The sequence below is a fragment of the Eschrichtius robustus genome, chromosome 18 (genome assembly GCF_028021215.1).
Source record: "Eschrichtius robustus isolate mEscRob2 chromosome 18, mEscRob2.pri, whole genome shotgun sequence".
Lineage (NCBI taxonomy): Eukaryota > Metazoa > Chordata > Mammalia > Artiodactyla > Eschrichtiidae > Eschrichtius > Eschrichtius robustus.
In genome coordinates, this window is record NC_090841.1 from 16061158 (window position 1) to 16079924 (window position 18767).

At 40.8% G+C, this 18767-nt stretch overlaps 1 protein-coding gene across 1 annotated transcript in view; it reads right to left on the reverse strand.

The window, feature by feature from the left end:
• MRPS31 (mitochondrial ribosomal protein S31) overlaps positions 1-18030 on the reverse strand; it is a 30669-nt gene extending 12639 nt beyond the window's left edge. Inside the window, exons 1-5 of the mRNA XM_068526846.1 lie at positions 17711-18030; positions 13874-14158; positions 8529-8687; positions 7636-7776; positions 4050-4129 (exon numbers count right to left, since the gene is read on the reverse strand). Of these exons, the coding sequence (XP_068382947.1) occupies positions 4050-4129; positions 7636-7776; positions 8529-8687; positions 13874-14158; positions 17711-17835 (790 nt within the window). The 5' untranslated portion in view covers positions 17836-18030. The remainder of the gene's footprint in view (positions 1-4049; positions 4130-7635; positions 7777-8528; positions 8688-13873; positions 14159-17710) is intronic.
• Between the last annotated feature and the right edge of the window lie 737 nt (positions 18031-18767).

Below are 18767 nucleotides of genomic sequence, written 5' to 3' on the forward strand. Positions count from 1 at the left end.
AATTGGTAATATATTTTCAGATCTTGAAGCTCATAATTAAACAGTATATAGGGACTTCCCTGGTGGTGCAGTGGTTAAGAATCCACCTGCCAATGAAGAGGGACACAGGTTCGATCCCTGGTCTGGGAAGATTCCACATGCCTCGGAGCAACTAAGCCCATGCACCACAACTACTGAGCCTGTGCTCTAGATCCTATGAGCCACAACTACTGAGCCCACATGCTGCAACTACTGAAGCCCACGCGCCTAGAGCCTGTGCTTCGCAACGAGAGGCCCCCGCAACGAGAAGCCTGTGCACCACAACAAAGAGTAGCCCCTGCTCGCTGCAACTAGAGATAGCCCGCGCGCAGCAACGAAGACCCAACACACCCCCAAAGAACCACAAAAAACAAAAAAACAAAACAAAACAAAACCCAGTATATAATGAAAGGTCACTCTTTGATAGCTAAAATTGAAACAAAAATAATATATAAAGACTACAACCACAATAATTGCAAGCCTTAATTTTTGTTTTTACTACAATGCTAGGTAATCAACCGCTAGTCTCACTGCCCCCTCTACTGGAAAGGAAAAAAGAAATGTCTATTTTGTTCAAGGATCTTTTTATGACTGAACACTTCTTATACAACATGTGATTTAGATCTTTAAAGTCCAGCCTGTTTATCTTTATTTTTAGTCTGTTAAGATAAGTCACTAATGTACTACTAATAAAGACCAAATAAGTTAAATTAACATAATTATAATAACAATGACAATGATAATACTATTAATGCATACTGGGCACTTATACTGTGCTAAATGCTTTTTATACATTAGTTCATTTAATCCTCACAACCAACTCTATGAGTAAGGTAATATAGTGTTAGCTTTTTACCACCATCATATCACATGTTTCAATTATTTATTTGTTTTGGAAATTTAAGACATCTTTAAAGAATGAGTCACATTCCCACCAAACACTGCTGGTGGAAATGTAATGGTACAGCTGCTCTGTATTGAATAAAAGAGTTTGGCAGTTTCTTAAGAAGTTAAGAATATACTTAACGGGACTTCCCTGGTGGCACAGTGGTTAAGAATCCACCTGCCAATGAAGGGGACACAGGTTCAAGCCCTGGTCCAGGAAGATCCCACATGCCTCGGAGCAACTAAGCCCGTGCACCACAACTACTGAGCCTGTGCTCTAGAGTCCACGAGCCACAACTACTGAGCCTACATGCCGCAACTACTGAAGCCCGCACGCCTAGAGCCTGTGCTCCACAACAAGAGAAGCCACTGCAGTGAGAAGCCCATGCACCACAAGGAAGAGTAGCCTCTGCTCGCCACAACTAGAGAAAGCCTGCGCGCAGCAACGAAGATGAGAGAGGGAGGGAGGGAGCGGGAGAAGAAAAGGAAGAATATAGTTATCATACAACCATTTTACTCCTAGGTATTTACCCAAAAGAAAACATGTCCATACAAAGACCTGTACATGGAAGTTCATGTATGACCATGCCTGACCACACACTGACTGCTGGTTATGAAGTATGTTGGTCTTGAACATCTGATACAGAGAAAAAATCCCAGCAGTTAGGCTAATTAGCCACATTTAGAGTAATCATAACAGAAAATAATTATCATGGTTACAACTTTTAAATTTATTCAGTGGGCACTGATCAACTTACGTCTTTTCCATGATCATCATTACCATCATCATTTTTATTAAGTGCTGCAACTCTTTCCAGGCACTGTACCTGACACTAATTATATTACCTCATTTAATCCTTGAGATGTACGTATAGGTGGGAAAAGGGAGACTCAGACAGGTTAGTATGTCAGAATCTGAATTTGAATAATCAAGGTCTACACAATACCAAAACTCTTTCCGTTAAGCTAAACTGCCTCTCCGCTCTAGTTTACTCCAGGATAAGCAGTCAGATCTAAGACAATACCCTTTGCAGCAGCGGTAAAAAATTTAGGGGGGAGCAAAATGTGGGACTCATGAGATGGAAGAACTCATTCATTCAGTCAATAATTACTGAATGCCAGCTACATGTCAGGCATTATTTTACACAGTAGGGAAACAGCAGTGAAAAAACACTAAATTTAAGTTTGCACATTGTTGCTATTCTTGTATTTGGAAACAAAGGACAGTCTTCAGATTCATGCAAGTATACTTATTAAAACAGAACCTTCAATAGAGTAAATTTACATAAACCTGTACATTATTTTCCTTATTAGAACATAATCATTTTATATTGTTTTATAAAATACATACAACTTCAGTATCGCCTTGCCAGCTAATTTCAGTTTTAGGAATAAGATTTCTGCTTAAAAAAAGCAAGCTGGGGGCTTCCCTGGTAGCACAGTGGTTAAGAATCTGCCTGCCAATACGTGGGACATGGGTTCGAGCCCTAGTCTGGGAACATCCCACATGCCATGGAGCAACTAAGCCCATGCGCCACAGCTACTGAGCCTGCACTCTAGAGCCTGCGAGCCACAACTGCTGAGCCCACATGCCACAACTACTGAAGCACGCACACCTAGAACCCGTGCTCTGCAACGAGAGAAGCCACTGCAGTGAGAAGCCTGTGCACCACAATGAAGAGTAGCCACCGCTTGCTGCAACTAGAGAAAGCCCACGCGCAGAAACAAAGACCCAAAGCAGCCAAAAATAAATAAGTAAATAAATAAATTTATTTTTTAAAAAAAGCAAGCTGGCTCCTTCAAGAACCCAAGCGCCTCTTCTGGCTGTTCATTAGGTGGACCATAGCAGCTGCCCTGACAAAAAATTCCCTTTTTGGGGCAAGCTTAAGAGTTGCCACTTCAGGAATTCCCTGGTGGTCCAGTGGTTAAGATTCACTTCAGTGGCCAGGGTTCAATCCCTGGTCCGGGAATTAAGATCCCCGCAAGCTGGGTGGTGCGGCCCAAAAAAAAAAAAAAAGAGTTGCCACTTCAACAGGGGAGAGGTGAACCATTCTCCACGCCTGTGCATTTTGCATTTCCTTTTCATCAATCATAGAGGACAGAATGCAGTTGTCACAATACAAGAAGGGGAGGTTGTTCTCTTAGCTTCATCGTCAGCTTAAATGAACAGTGATTGAATTAATGCCTTCCCTCCATGGATATTTATTTTATAGCTCAATTTGTTTAAAAAAGGATTTAAGATAACGGATTCCTATTATTTGTAAGCCACTTGGCTAGGGGCTATTGGGTATACAAAAATCAATGAGACCCAGCCCCTAATATCAAGGAGTTTATTGAATAGTGGGAAAGTCAGATGTTTTTATAAGTAACTGAAAAATTAAATGAGCCACTGGAAGATGGCCTAGAAACTTAAATATCAAAAATAAAATTATTTCTACCAAGGTCCAAAAGTTAACTGATAATCCTTAGAAATGAAAGTCACTTATAAGCTAAGACCATTTGTATGGAGTTTCTTCATTTATTTTAAGTTATCAGTAAAACAAATTTAATGTCAAGCAAGAGGACACTTATTTCTCTTTTAATTAGGCTTAAAATGGTGACTCTGAAGGATTTGACTTCTTGCCGAAAGAAGAAAGGGGGAAGAACAGAGAACAAACACTAACTGTGTGTTAAGAGAAAAACACTACAAGTCTGCTAAATATATTCCCTGAATGCTCTCCTTCCCATCTCCTAAATAATCTCTAAATCACTTCAATAAATTAGCATCTATAAATGCTATCTCCTCTTCTAGATAGTAAGCTGCCTAAGGGCAGACACCACAATTTATCTTTACGTAATAGTACAAAGGTGTGTTGCACATAGTAGGTGATCATTAATGTTCTAACCCAAATTAGCAGCCAATCTATAAATCTGGATTCATGTGGCTGATGGTACTTACCTCCCATTGCCTCATGGGCTGCAGCATTTCAAGGGAGAAATCTGACCAACACTAACAATGTCAACAACTACGTTAATAAGCAAGATCCAGGTCAATGACAGGATGGAATATTAAAATACCTGATTATTATGCAATCAAAACATGAAGGACATTTTTCAAAGATGGAATGTTTCTACACCTGAGAAATAGTGTTATTTTCTTAACAAACCTGTTTCAGGTGCCTCTTCAGTAACTGCCTTAAGCTCAAAAATATTAAGCCTCTTTCCCTTGAATATATTTTTCCTAAAACTGAAAAAGAAAAAAATTATTTTAATGAATATTTTATACACAGTCAACAAAAAATTGTTTATGAGAAGAAAATTTTATATGAAATATTCAACGTAAAAATTAAAAATAATTCCGCTGCCCCACACCAGACATTTTAACTAAATTGCCACGTCTTTAGGGCTGATAACTAAAAACAGGAACAAGTTCACCTGAATTTTTGCATGATAATACAACAAAGAAGTTACTACAATTTAACTACCAAAATACCTAATTGAAAAGATCAGCTTAATTTGCCACAATTTTTATTTGATCCATTTCATATTAAGGTTTTAGAAAACCTGACATTGTGGAAAGCTATTAAAATATGCTAAGTTAGAAGTTGTTAAAGTCAACATTTGTCTTAGTTTAAGGGTAAAAAACACTGCATGCTTAATTATAAATTATAAAAGATTGCACAGAAAAATCAAAACATTCCCACTTACAAAGCGATCATTCTGTAATTTTAAAATAATGTTTAACTTTCTTTACATAGCTATTTAATTAACTTGAAATTAATGTCAGAGAGTTAACAGGTAACTTTTCCTTGTATGTTTTAATCAACTGTTTTACGTATCAATTCACATTCTTACTTGAATAAACTTATGGCATACTAAACACTAGTTTATAAACTAGAGGGTTTGTTTTTAAAATAATTTTGAATTCTTTTCTGGATCAAATTACTTTTTTCTACTAAATTAAACTAACTGAAAAAAATGAAAATACCGCATTAAAATTAGATAAGGTGATCTCAAGTCACACAGTTTTCCTCTAGCAGGTCCCCAAGTACTTGTAAACAAAGGCTACAGAACTACCCTCAGTGCCTTGCCCTCTTCTCCCCACCTGGCATTCCCTCAACGACGTGTCAGGTAGACAGGACGATGGATTAAAGTACAGTCAAGAGGGAATGATTCACCAAAGTATGGAATTTTATAAAAGGAATGTACTAAAAAGAAGGGAAGGGAAAGAACATTCGCTGTGCATCTACTATATATTGTTCACACATTCCTATCCCTCAGGAAAGCCATTTAAGCAGGCTTCACTTCCAGCATTTCACAGACAGGGAAGCAGACTGATGGGGCTATGAAAGTTTAGTCAGATGCACAGTGCAGGCCAGCGCGACTCCAAAGCCAGTGCTTACGACTCACACCTCTCCATCTCCAACTGACAGAATCAGTCCAGGCCTGGAATGTCTCAGGCTGTCCCAAGTCAGAGCAGGTGAACAACTTGGTGTCTCACCATAGCTTCCCCTTATTCTAGAGTCCTTTAGGCAGCTTTTTTTTTTAATTAATTAATTAATTTATTTATTTATTTATTTTTAGCTGTGTTGGGTCTTTGTTGCTGCATGCAGGCTTTCTCTAGCTGCGGCGAGGGGGGGCTACTCTTCCTTGCGGTGCGCGGGCTTCTCACTACTGTGGTTTCTCTTTGTTACAGAGCATGGGCTCTAGGCGCACGGGCTTCAGTAGTTGTGGCACATGGGCTCAGTAGTTGTAGCTCACGGGCTTAGCTGCTCCATGGCATGTGGGATCTTCCCGGACCAGGGCTCGAACCCATGTCCCCTGCATTGGCAGGTGGATTCTTAACCACTGTGCCACCAGGGAGGCCCCATAGTTATTTTATAATAGAAAGCTGTCTGTATTTACATAAAGTTTCTGTTCTTTCTCTCCTTCAAGCCTATAAAGTGATAGTTGGGAGGGCGAACCAAATATTTAGCATGGTCTGACAAACACTAACTGAACGTCATAGCAGGATGTGCTTACAGAATGTTTTCTGTGTGTTGTGTATTCCATGGGTTTTGCTCTACGTATAATCTCAGGAACCTGAGTTAGCTCCTCCTGGGTGTTAAATTATTAATTTGTACAGGAAGATTGGAAAAGATGGTCAGCAGTTAACAAAGGAAGTTGAGGGGTTATAGTGACTTCGGAAGATTATTTGAATTACTAATTTAAAGTGATATTTATATCTATGACATTGAATAAAGTAGAATGTGTACTTGGAGTTTAACTTATTAAATATCGCCCTGGGACTTCCCTGGTGGCACAGTGGTTAAGAATCAGCCTGCCAATGCAGGGGACACCAGTTCGAGCCCTGGTCCGGGAAGATCCCACATGCCGCGGAGCAACTAAGCCCATGCGCCACAACTACTGAACCTGCGCTCTAGAGCCCACAAGCCACAACTACTGAGCCCACGTCCCACAACTACTGAAGCCTGTGTGCCTAGAGCCTGTGCTCTGCAACAAGAGAAGCCACCGCAATGAGAAGCCCGCGCACCACAATAAAGAGTAGCCCCCACTCGCCACAACTAGAGAAAGCCCATGCACAGCAATGAAGACCCAACGCAGCCAAAAATAAATAAATAAATAAGATAGAAAAGGCATTAAATTTGTTAAAAAAACAAAAAACAAACCAAAAAATATTGCCCCAAAATAGTTAAATTTAGTCTTCTTTAAATCAGTCTTCTTTGAAATGATGCCATGCAACTACATCAGAACGCTATATTATAGATTGATTTTTAATGATTCGAGCTGTCATCAAAAATTAGAAGGTGGTGAGGAAGAAGCTGAAAAAGTAGGGAGGGGGTTTATGAGCATATAATGACTGCATTAAAAAGCTGCCTAGGACTTCCCTGGTGGCGTGGTGGTTAAGAATCCGCCTGCCAATGCAGGGGACACAGGTTCGAGCCCTGGTCAGGGAAGATCCCACATGCCACGGAGCAACTGAGCCTGTGCACCACAACTACTGAGCCTGCGCTCTAGAGCCCGCGAGCCACAACTACTGAGCCCGTGTGCCACAACTACTGAAGCCCGTGCGCCTAGAGCCTCTGCTCCGCAATGCTGCAATGAGAAGCCCGTGCACCGTAACGAAGAGTAGCCCCCGCTCACCACAACTAGAGAAAGCCCACGTGCGGCAACAAAGACCCAATGCAGCCAAAAATAAATAAACAAAATAAATAAATGTATTAAAAAACAACCAAAAAACTATGTAAGGCATGGCTTAGCATCTTTAAGAACTGCAAATTACCAAATTCAGATTGCCACAAATAATGTACTACTTTAAGGTATTATAATGGATCTTTCTTTTTTTGATGGTGGGTTATTTCTCTAAGGTATGAAGAAAGATGATTATGTAGAGAGATATAGAGAGTACATGAATATACACTGTTAGGCACACATCAGAATGAAAAACAGTGTTTCTCGCAAAACATTCATTTGCTCAGAATTCAGTCAGCTCCACTTATTCTAAATCAGGAGACCTTTATTCACCGTGGGTAAATGTGAGGCAGGGCCCATTCTGATTTACGATATAGAAAAATGTAGGGCTGCTAAACCCAGTACATCTTTCCCTCTCTAGGAAATGGGACGTGGAGAGTAAGGAGACAGATATAAATGCATCCGTGATGCTCAGACACCCAACAGCAACAATATGCACAGCAACAAAGTAAAATCTACAGTTCAACAAACAAAACCAAACAGACTGCAGAGCCTGAATACCTTCTTCTCAGATCAGCAGGCTTCTCTTGGCCAACAAAATCATCAGTCCCTTCATCAAACTGAATCTGATGCACTGGTCTTGTGTTAACTCTCGCTGTGGCAGATCTGGCAACTTTCATATCTGATATGATGTCAGTGAAACTGAAATAAGAAAAAGGTCAAGTGTGTTAGAAATTTTAGCTACAGAAGAGTAATAAACTTTCTTAAACATGAGATTCATATCACTTAATTCTTATTTCACTTCTATGCACTAATACTGAACAAAAAGTCATGTTTAAATAAAAAATTATATGTTGCCTATTAACACCACAGACCACTAAGATTGATGTGGCTTTCTCTCTTTTAAAGATATTCTTCAGAAATGTTCATTTAAAACATAATTAAAAGTGTCCCTCATGAAAAACTGTCCAACTTCCACACAAGTGGATATCAATATCTGTATACCTAGCATCTAGATTAAAAACCTATATTAAAGTTGAGATTTAGCCATATTTATTTATTGCCTTGCATTTGTTCAAACACAAATAAAGTGCGTGATCATATTGTGCATAAAACCAGCATGTTATTTAACTAAAAAAAAAACTTCTCAGAGAAATTGTCTTATTCTATTATTTATTTCTTTATTTTAAATAACATTACTGAATTTACCACTTCTTTTTCAGGGACAAGAAAGAAATTATGTAACTTCTCAAAAGAAGTTTAATCATTCAATTGGTCTTTTAAAACTGAAATCTTACTTAACACACGAGTTTTAAAAGAAATCAAACTGCTAATACTTATGAGGCATATTTTATATATAAATGAATATATTATGTGATATAACTCAGCACTCACATGAAGCCAGCCTGTTTTGTCAGATCAGCATCACTGACATAGCTATTTGATGCACCAACCTAATTTTAGGTCTCGCTCCATCCTTCTGTGCCCTCGAGCCTTCCTCGTGCTGCTGGAGCTGCCTGAGCAGCTCCGACTTGGTCATCTGCTTGTCCAAAGGGAGAGAGTCTGCAACCGCGGAGGCCGCCACCACCAACTCCGGGCTCAGGGACTCACTTCTGAAAGAGAACATGGAAGACAAATGAGAGAAAAGAGGCATTACGTCAGTGGAAAGTAAAATGATTTCTTGGGAGAAAACTTTTTGTCCTTCAAAAAGTATCATTCAATTCAATTTCTGACAAAATCAAGAATTAACACAGCATTGTAAATCAACTATACTTCACTAAAATTTTTTTAAAAAAATAATTCTTAAATATTAGGTATCGGTTTTATATAAATGTTACCATATTGAAAGTTAAAGTTAATGGATCCTTAATGAAGCACAATACTAACTCAGAGCAATAGATTAACGTGGAGGAATGAGGGCTCAGCCTCGAAAGTGATAAATTAGTGGATTTTTAAGTTAGATGCCATTTTATTTCAAAAACAATACAGACTGCAAGCAAATATAAAAGTGGTTAAACCTGTTTATACAAGCTTTAATCGTAATATCCTCAAATTGGAAACAACCCAAAGGTCTACCATCAGAACAGATAAACAGTGATATATCCATGCAACGGAACAGTACGCCGCTCACTCCACAACACGTATGAAACTGAATGAAAGAAGCTGGATTAAAAAAAGTATATACGGTATGATTCCACTTATATCAAGTTCTAGAAGAGGCCAAATTAAGGTGAAAAAAATCAGAACAGTGGCTGCCTCAGGACAGAAGGTTACTGATGGGGAAGGTGAAGATGGGAAATGCTCTGCATCTTGGAAAGCATGTGGGTTACATGGGCACATCAATTTGCCAAAATCCTACAGCTAAGATGTGTACACTTTAATGTATGTAAATTTTACCTGGAAAAACACCCCATAAAATCACCAAGTGGGAGATGGAAAGTGGGTAAAGGTATAGATGACAAGAATGGCAAGATTTGATAATTATCAAAACTTCATCATATGATTTTGTTTACTTTATGTTTTAAATTTTCCATAAGCTAAAAAAAAAAAAAAGCTGTTCTTCAGTAAATTAGGGTAAGTTAGGAGAAAAATATGCCAGATATAAAAAGTTATTTACATTTTCTACATCACTGAAAATTGCCATCTCAATGAGTGGGATCCAAATTACTGTTTTACTATTACCTGGCTTTCTATCTTAGGAAATAATGTCTAACATGCAAATCAAAGTTCCCACATCCCTGAAGCTGGGCCTCAAAGAGCCTGTCAGAGCCTGGAAACGCTCAAGGAAGCTGAGAGTGAGGGCTGTAGGAAAATCAATGTTACTGGGAGCTGGAGGAAAGGGGACCTTAATGAATAGGTAGCTGAAATCAGAGCAGGTAGTTGCTTGGTTAAGAGAATGTTACTTAAAGGAGGAGCTAGAAACTATGGTTATCACTGCACCCACCAGGGGTCTTGTAAGGTTTCACAATACATGCAGACTCACAAGACTACCACTGACATGCCTGGCCCGGACTACTCAGAAAGGTAAAGGGCAGAACCACAGCAGACTGGCAGGGCAGCCTCAGGTGTCCCTCTCGGGGAGTCCCTGCAGCACTTGTGGGTGACACGTCACACAGCCATCCAGGAGTTAGGACAGGAGACCCACATCGCGCAGGTGCAGGAGCTTAGTGCCCCACAGGAACGAGTATCTCTTGCAACAAGGCCACAGGCAGAGTATCTGTGGTCCCTACAAGGGACACGCAGCTACAAGAGTAACTGCACTCAAGGAAGCCCTAAGTACGCTGAACCGTAACGTACCTACAGTTCGCCCAATCCAGATGCAATCAGTTATTCAGGGGGTCAATTTTATCATGATAATGTTGCCTTCGATACAGCTGACAACTACGGCAATCAGGGTAACGGCCGTGGCAGATATTTTCATAAAACAGACAGCAGTGTTTCTGGTCCCACAAGCTCTTCCAAAACCCTGCTACAAGCCCATCTAGAGAGGCAATTTCTCCTCCCCCTGAAACCAGGGGAGACTTCGTGACTGCCTCAATGAACAGAGTGAGAGAGAAATGATGTCCTGTGACTTGTGAGGCTAGGCCACATAATGTGACACGACTTTTGTTGGGATCTCTCTTGAGACGTGTGTCCATGGACCCCAGCTCTCAGGTTGTAAAGAAGCCCAGGCCACTTGGAGAGGCCCTGGGTAAGTGTTCTGGCCAAGAGCCCCAAATGTGGTCTCAGCCAATAGCCAGCATCAAGCACTGGAGTGTACTGTACGTGGGCAAGCTTTCAGAGAATTCCAGATGCCAGCTTTGAAGCTGCCCTTGCTGACGCTGAGTGGAGCAGACAAAGCTATCTGCAGCTCTTCGCCCAGACTGCAGAGAGATGCTGCCACTAAGCCTTGGAATGGTTTGTTACGCAGCGATAGATAACTGGAACAGATTTTGGTGCCTGGAGCTTGGGTGCTGCTGTAATAACACAAAAACAAAAAAACCTAAAATGTATGGGAGAGTTTTGGGTACTGGCAGAGGGGGGAAACTGGAGAGCTCCTGAGGCAAGTGTTAGAGAAAGCTTAGGGCCTCAAAGAGCCTGTCAGAGCCTGGAAACGCTCAAGGAAGCTGAGAGTGAGGGCTGTAGGAAAATCAACGTTACTGGAAGCTGGAGGAAAGGCGGCCTTTGTTTAGTGACATTATTGCTTGAAGTAATATGGCAAATGAGAGAGATGCTCAATGAATTGGACGACCTAGCAAGGAGCCTTCCAGACAGAATACTGAAGGTGCCTCCTGCCTTCTTAGTGGCCGATGGTAAAATGTGAGAGGAGAGAGAAGAAAGAACTGTCCCACATAAAGGAGCCAAGACTTGCTGGGATCAAAAATAAAACATTTCTCATTCTTAGCCCCTCCAGATAGCAAATGATGCTAAAATTTAGAAATGGCTGCTGTACAGAGATCAAATCCAGGGCAGCATTAGGAAAACGGTCTAAAGATAAAGCCATGGGCATGACTGTAAAACCCTCTGTTAAGATCTTAGAAAGATTTAAGATGGTGCCTTAGAGTGCCCTTCAGACAAGAATTCTAGGAAACTTAAAGGTGTGGTCCCAGGGCCTCTCACGGGGAGCTCAATGTAGACCAGGACCCTGGTTCCCAAACTGTGCCCTAAGGCACCCTGGAGTACCATAGGGAAATATCAGCCACGTCTGTCAGTGACTGTGTGAACTACTAACTCAAGGTAGTTCACAGTTTTAACATTAGACTACTGCATTCCTTTCAATGCCACCATATCTTTGTGAAGATGGTTCTCCAGCAGTTGCTAGGATTAAAAAGTAAGAACCCTTCAAAAGTCAATATGGAACAGGAAGGAGAGTGGCGGTGTCCAGTCTGACTCCAAGGCTAGGTCATAAAACGATACAAATTCCTAGGGGCTCGTTTTCTCTTGGGACACTCACCCTTGGAACCCAGCCACCATGCAGTGAGGAAGCCCAGGCCACATATAGGTGGTTCTGTAACAGTCCTGGCTAAGGTGTCAGCTAACAGCCAGCATCAACTGTCAGACCTGAGTGAGCAAACCCACAGATGATTCCAGCTCCCAAACTTCCAAGTCTTCCAGCTGAGGCCCCAGACATCACGGAGCAGAGGTGAGCCTTCTCTACTGTACTCTGTCCAAACTGCTGACCCACAGAATGTGTGAGCATGAAAAAAGGCTGTTTTATGCTGCTAGGTTTGGGGGCAATTGTTAGGCATCCATGGTAACTGTATCAACATGGGGGAGGGTGTTCGACATATAATACAAATAAACGAGCTAAAAGCGGGCCATGCGCAGGGCAATGACGACAGCACATCATGAATCAAAGACAATGACTAACCCAATTCTCTGCATCTGGGATTCCTTAAAAAAAAAAAAAAAGCAGACTGGAGGGGGGTGGGAATCATTAAAAGATACATTTTTAAAAACTCAAAATAAATGTATCTCATTCACCAATCTTTTGATATAGGATCAAAGCCTCTTCTTTGAACACAGGACCACTGATAGAAGTTCAAGGTATTGATACATCTCTTATATGTATACTACACCCATAGTACATCCTCCAATATTGCCAGTTTTGGTTTCTTTAAAGTGGAAACATGGAGCAAGAATTTAAAACGCTTACAAAGCAGTCTGAGTGCAGAATTTTCCTGGACTCTTATGCTTGTCTCATTCATACCTAATTGGAAAGCAACTTTTAAAATTACCTTTACTGAGTCTTTGCAAAGCAATCAACTCATTTTAACCATTTCATTAATAGTTAATTAAATTGTATAATTATAATAAAAAGCGAAATGAATCATAAACAGGTCTGGAAGCTGGGGAAAAACCCTCACTCTTCATAAGTAATTATAAATGTGTGTCGGAGTATTACCTAATTACGTGTGTATATATTTTTTATTTGTTTTATATTGTTTCTAAAAAGGAGGAGAGAGTACTTAACATGGGCATTTCCTGTTTGAATTAGCTTACTCTCTACCACCCAATTATGCTTTCCAGTGGTAGTTTAGATACAATATGATACAATGTAGAAACCAAGCAGTTCTGTTAAAATGTTAAGTCATTCTGGGAATAGAAATCTATACTATCTGTTTATTCTGCTAAGAGAAGTCAGAGATGGAGATCTTAAAGCCACATTTCTTATTACTTGAATTGACGATGTCACTGGTGTAATCATTATGTATATATCACTAAAACAAAATACTGCCATTTAAACTACAACACAATGCTAGAATATCACCGATTGCACTTAGAATCAGTAAAATATTATACTCTTTTGACAAGCACAAGTGATTACAGTACTTTGAGGAAACCACTTAAGCTGAGAGCCCTGATAATTACTGGTCAAAGGAAGTAATATGAAACAGCTGTAATTAACATGACAAAATTCTATCCTAGGTGGACTTTTTTTAATGAAATTTCAAATAAAGAAGTCCTTCAGAGACACAAAGCAACCTTCAAATCAGGATGTAAATAATTTGTTAATTAACAGCTTAAGCAATTAAATGCAGTTAATAAGTGATGAATATGTAAGAGAATGTGGAATTCTCAATTAGATCACTACTCTTTTCCTCTAGACTCCATACAGATATCCACTTATTTAAATATAGAACAATAACAGTATTTCTCATTTAATTATTAGTCTCTGTGTTTACAAACTAATATTTAGTCTTCATTAACTCTGTATCTCCAATGTACTTTAATTAAAAATTTTTTTTTCTAAAAGAAAAAGACTGGAGTTTCAAAAATTACTTTCAAAGAAAAACACTCAAATTGCAATTCAATTTACCTCTTTTGGGGGGCATCTTCTGGAGCATTCTGAGGTCTGACAGTTGAAGCCGCCAAACTTTTAAGTTGTCTTCTGTTGGGTGGCTTTGTTGTTTGTACATTTACTGTGCTTAATTCAACTTTCATTCCCTTAAGAATATTTACCAAGTCTTTTTTCGTATTCTCCTTTACACTGTGTTGGCTCTCTGTCTCCTTGGAAATCTCACGGGTTGGAACAGAATGCTCATCTTTTTTGCTACAGATCACGCTGTTAGTGCCAAAATATCTTTGGATATTATTTTTTGTCCTGAAAAGATTAAAGAAAAAAAAGAAAACAAAAAAACACTGCAAAATAGTACAGGGCTCAAAACGCTGCTTCTATGTGTTTAAAATTTTTTCAATTAAACCCTTCCCTTTTGCTTATTACTGTTATCAGCAACTGTAAGGACAGCAATTTAACATTTATTGAACATGTACTATGTGCCTAGTCTTGTGCAACATTTTATGTACATTTTCTCATACCCACATCAACTCCAAAAGGTAGGTATTATCCCCATTTTGCAGATAAGGAAACTGGAAACCAGAGGAGTAACTTAGCCAAGGTCATGTAGCTCAGAGCTCACTAAGGCCTAAGACCCGCTGGTGAGCACAAATGAGTTACAGGTGTGCTGAGATACTGACCACCTGGTCCTTGAAGTGGCTGGGCGAGGAGCAGGGCCGCTGGTGCACCTGTCTGTTACCGCCTCCCATTCATCTCAAGGTTTGGTACAAATATCATTGTCTATGTTCCATGACATTAAAAAAGTTGCAAAACACTGACATGGTTAATAAATTTCAACGTATTATTCTCAAACCCCAAACTGACAGACTGCCGAGTCCTTGCTCTTAACATGATATAAGATCTCTATAAAAAGTCACAATTAAACAATATGAAAATAAAGAAATTGCTATCAGTAAAAAAAAAGGTTACTTTCTTCAAAAAAATTCCTGGGTGTGATTCTAATCTATTCAACTTTCTCATTGAGCTCCATGTCATTTAACTGACCACTATCTGTAAACTAAGCTAAACTGGAACAGAAAAAAAGAATCTTCAGTGGCTAGAGTTGTCATTCTGCTTTCTTCTTCAGATTTATTTGTGAAAAAGAACAACACAAACAATCACATCTATTTCAGACTCATGCAAAAAAAGATTTCCCAATTCTAAGGAACCCAAATATCTAACTTTATTTTGTGGCATTAAGAACCTTTTGATAGTTAATGTTGAAGAATTTAAAAAACTAATGAATGTGTTAGTTTCAGTAAGAGGGTATAAAGTACAAAAAGTCATTTATTAAATATAATGAATATCTATCTACTCTGTGCTGGGCACTATACTAGGCATTGATGATGCCTTAGTAAATAAAAATTTCACGGTGCCTATTTCATGAAGCTAACAGGCTAGAGCACTGTTTCTCAAACTTTAATATGCATGATAACTACCTAAAGGACTTGCTGAAACACAGATTCTTTGGTTCCACCGAGGAACTCTGATTCAGTAGCTTTGGGGAGGAACTCAGAGTCTGCATTTCTAACAAGTTCCCAAGTAATGCTGAGGCTGCCCATCAGAGGCCCACATCTGAGTAGCTATGTTACACATGCCATTTAATCCTTACACTCTTACAGAACAGGTTTTATTATTCCCATATTATAGAAGAAACTGCTGCTCAAAAAGGTTAAATTAGTGGTTCTTAACCTTTAGAGGTTATATGAATCACCTAGGGAGCTGATTTAAATAATGGATTCCTGAGATTCTCAGTTGGTAAGTTTGGAATCAGGCCCAAGGATCTGAATTTAATCAAGACCTCAGGTGATTCTGGTGCAACTGATCTCAAGAACCTGCATCAGACCCTGGGTTAAATAGTATCTCAAGTTCTCAAAGCTAGTAAGTGGTAGTGCCAGATGAGGGACCCTGTAATGAAAGAGAAACGCTATTTCCAAAAACGCTGAAACAAACTATTTGATCTGCTCATAAAAATGTCAGAGGCTAACACATCAGACACTTAAAAATTGAATGAAAACCAACTGCTTAACCAGTATCCTTATAATCAGTACACAGGGGACTTCCCTGGTGGCGCAGTGGTTAAGAATCCGTCTGCCAATGCAGGGGATACGGGTTCGAGCCCTGGTCCGGGAAGATCCCACATGCCACAGAGCAACTAAGCTAGTGCACCACAACTACTGAGCCTGCGCTCTAGAGCCCGTGAGCCACAACTACTGAAGCCCGTGCACCTAGAGCCTGTGCTCCACAACAAGAGAAGCCATGGCAATGAGAAGTCTGTGCACCGCAACGAAGAGTAGCCCCCGCTCGCCGCAACCAGAGAAAGCCTGCATGTAGCAGCAAAGCCATAAATAACGCAGCCATAAATAAATAAATAAATTTATTTTAAAAAACTCAGTACACGGACACATTGTAATATTCAATGTGTGGTACCACTGAATTTAGGAAAATGCTCTACTATTTTACATGTGAAAGTTAAATTAATACTAAAGGTATTATAACAGAAAGGTGGCAATCAGGAGAAAGAATCTCACATATAACCCATACTTCAATGTTTCCTTCCAAGACTGCTCTAGTACTACAGAAAGTAACCTATATTTATACCAGGAAAATCATGTATAAGGAAGTAACTCCATAACACTAAAATAATAAAACTCTAGCCCTAACCTCCCACCTGGGCTTGTTTCCACTGACAGCATCTCATCAGCACTTCAAATGCAGCACATCCAAAACCACATTCAAGAGCTTGCCTCTCAGACTGACTTTCCATTTTTCACTCTTCTGTACTGAAGGGGCCTCTTACCATAAATAGCTATTTTTGTATTCTAAAAACTATGACATATTGTAAAAGCCTTCTCAAAGCTGCTCCTCATTCTTCTGTTAACATTAATGGTACCCTAATCCTCCCAAGCAGCCAGCTGAAATCTTTGCTCTGACTGCCCTACCCTTACCTCATCATATATCACATCCTAGCAATTTCACCCGTGAATTCTTTTCCATCCAGCTACTTCTTCCCATCCCCACTGCTCCTAACCTGCTTCAGGGCTGTACTTAACCAAAAGGGCCCCCAACTGATCTGCATGGAATATATATGCAGGGGAATTAAGTTTTCATAATCATGAGAGTTCTCAGAAAATACATACCAACACCAAGTATGCTGCACATCTTTTTCTTGCCTGGCTAACTCCAACCCTTGGGCCCCCTTTAGATTTTATCAGACTTCTTTTCCAGAAAGGTTACTCTGACCCTCTCCTGCAATGGTTAGGCGTCTCGATTTGCTCACCCAGCAATTACCAGTTCAATGAATTCTGTGGCACTCTGCGCTACCTACACTATCTCAGCGATTACTCCACTATACTTGAATTGCCTATGTGGTGGAACTCTAAGCTCGGCGATGGCAGGACTGTGTTACTAGGGGCTTAACCCCAGGGCTGGCACACGGTAAGCGTTTTCAATAATGAAGGTAAAAATGAAACCATCACAGTCTTGGGAGGCAAAAAACCCAAAAAACAAAACCATAAAACAAAACAACTTCGCTTTCTGGAACCTGGGTAAAATGAGGGGAGAAGTGGCAAGAGAGATGAGGCACGGTATGTCGTAGAAAGAGCACAGGGCAGCGGACCAGGCCTGTCACCATGACCTTGGGCAAGTCATTTTATCTTTCTGGGATTTCCCTTTGCTCAGATTTAAAGTGACGGCTTCTAAGATCCCGCGGATCATAACACGGACTCCAGGAAGCCGGAGAAAGAGCACTGAATGTGCAGGAACGGAGACAGGGGTTGCCTGAAGACCTGCGGGGCCAACAGCGCTGCAACGCGGTACCTGACAGTCCCACGCGGAGAAGCGAGTAGCACGACGGCGGCCGCCGATACCTCTGGGCCTGCGGAGCACAAAGGGAGGCGGGAAAGCGGGCGAAGAGGGAGGAGAGCCGAGACCCTCGGAAACATCGCGGAGAAACAAATAGAAATGGGCACACAGGGGCGACAACACGTCCTCTGACAAACACGCCCCCCCGCTCCCGCTTCCGTTCCCCAGCCAGACGCGCTCCTCTCGCTTCGTGTGCCGGCGGACAACACGGGCTGCTAATTGTGTTCCGGGTGCGCCCGCGGCCGAGCCCGCTGTCTCCAGGCGACTCCTCCCCGCCCTCGGCGATTCTGGCCCCATCCCAGAGGTGGAGTCAACTGAGGTCAGCAAGGGGGTGGCGCTGGGGACGGGGCCCTGACCCGAGAGCTGAGAGTGGAGGGAGCGATCAACTGTGCAAAATACCGCTGATGGGGCCAGTAAGATGAGGCGCAGAACAGACCCTACTGTGCGGCGCTAGGGGGAGAGGATCCACAGCGTTCGTCATATTCTCAAAATGATCCATGGCCACCAAGGAGGTTAAAAAACAAAATTAACATGGGACATGCTGTCCGATAAATTAGTATTTCTTTTCAGTCTCTGTTTTTGACGGAGAGTCAAAACATGAGACATGTTTCATTGATCTAAAATGGCCTTAGAGATTTAAAAAAAAAAAAAATGCAAGAGAAAGACCTGGCTTTCTCCTGCCCCGTATGAAGGCAGTGAACAGTGGCCCAGAAGAGATGAGGGATTCTCAGATCTGGAAGGGCATGAGCCTACACACCCGGGTGAAAAATGCCGGCTAGTAGGTCACATGGCAACCTCTAGCTTAGAATTCCATACTGTCGGTTGACTATTAGCATCAACATTTATCCCTGCCGCTTCAAAAACGAACCAAAATTGGTGGGGAATTTTTTTAAATAAATTTATTTATTTTATTTATTTATTTTTGGCTGCGTTGGGTCTTCCTTGCTGCGCGTGGGCTTTCTCTAGTTGTGGTGAGCGGGCGATGCCGTGCTGGGGCTTCTCGTTGAGGTGG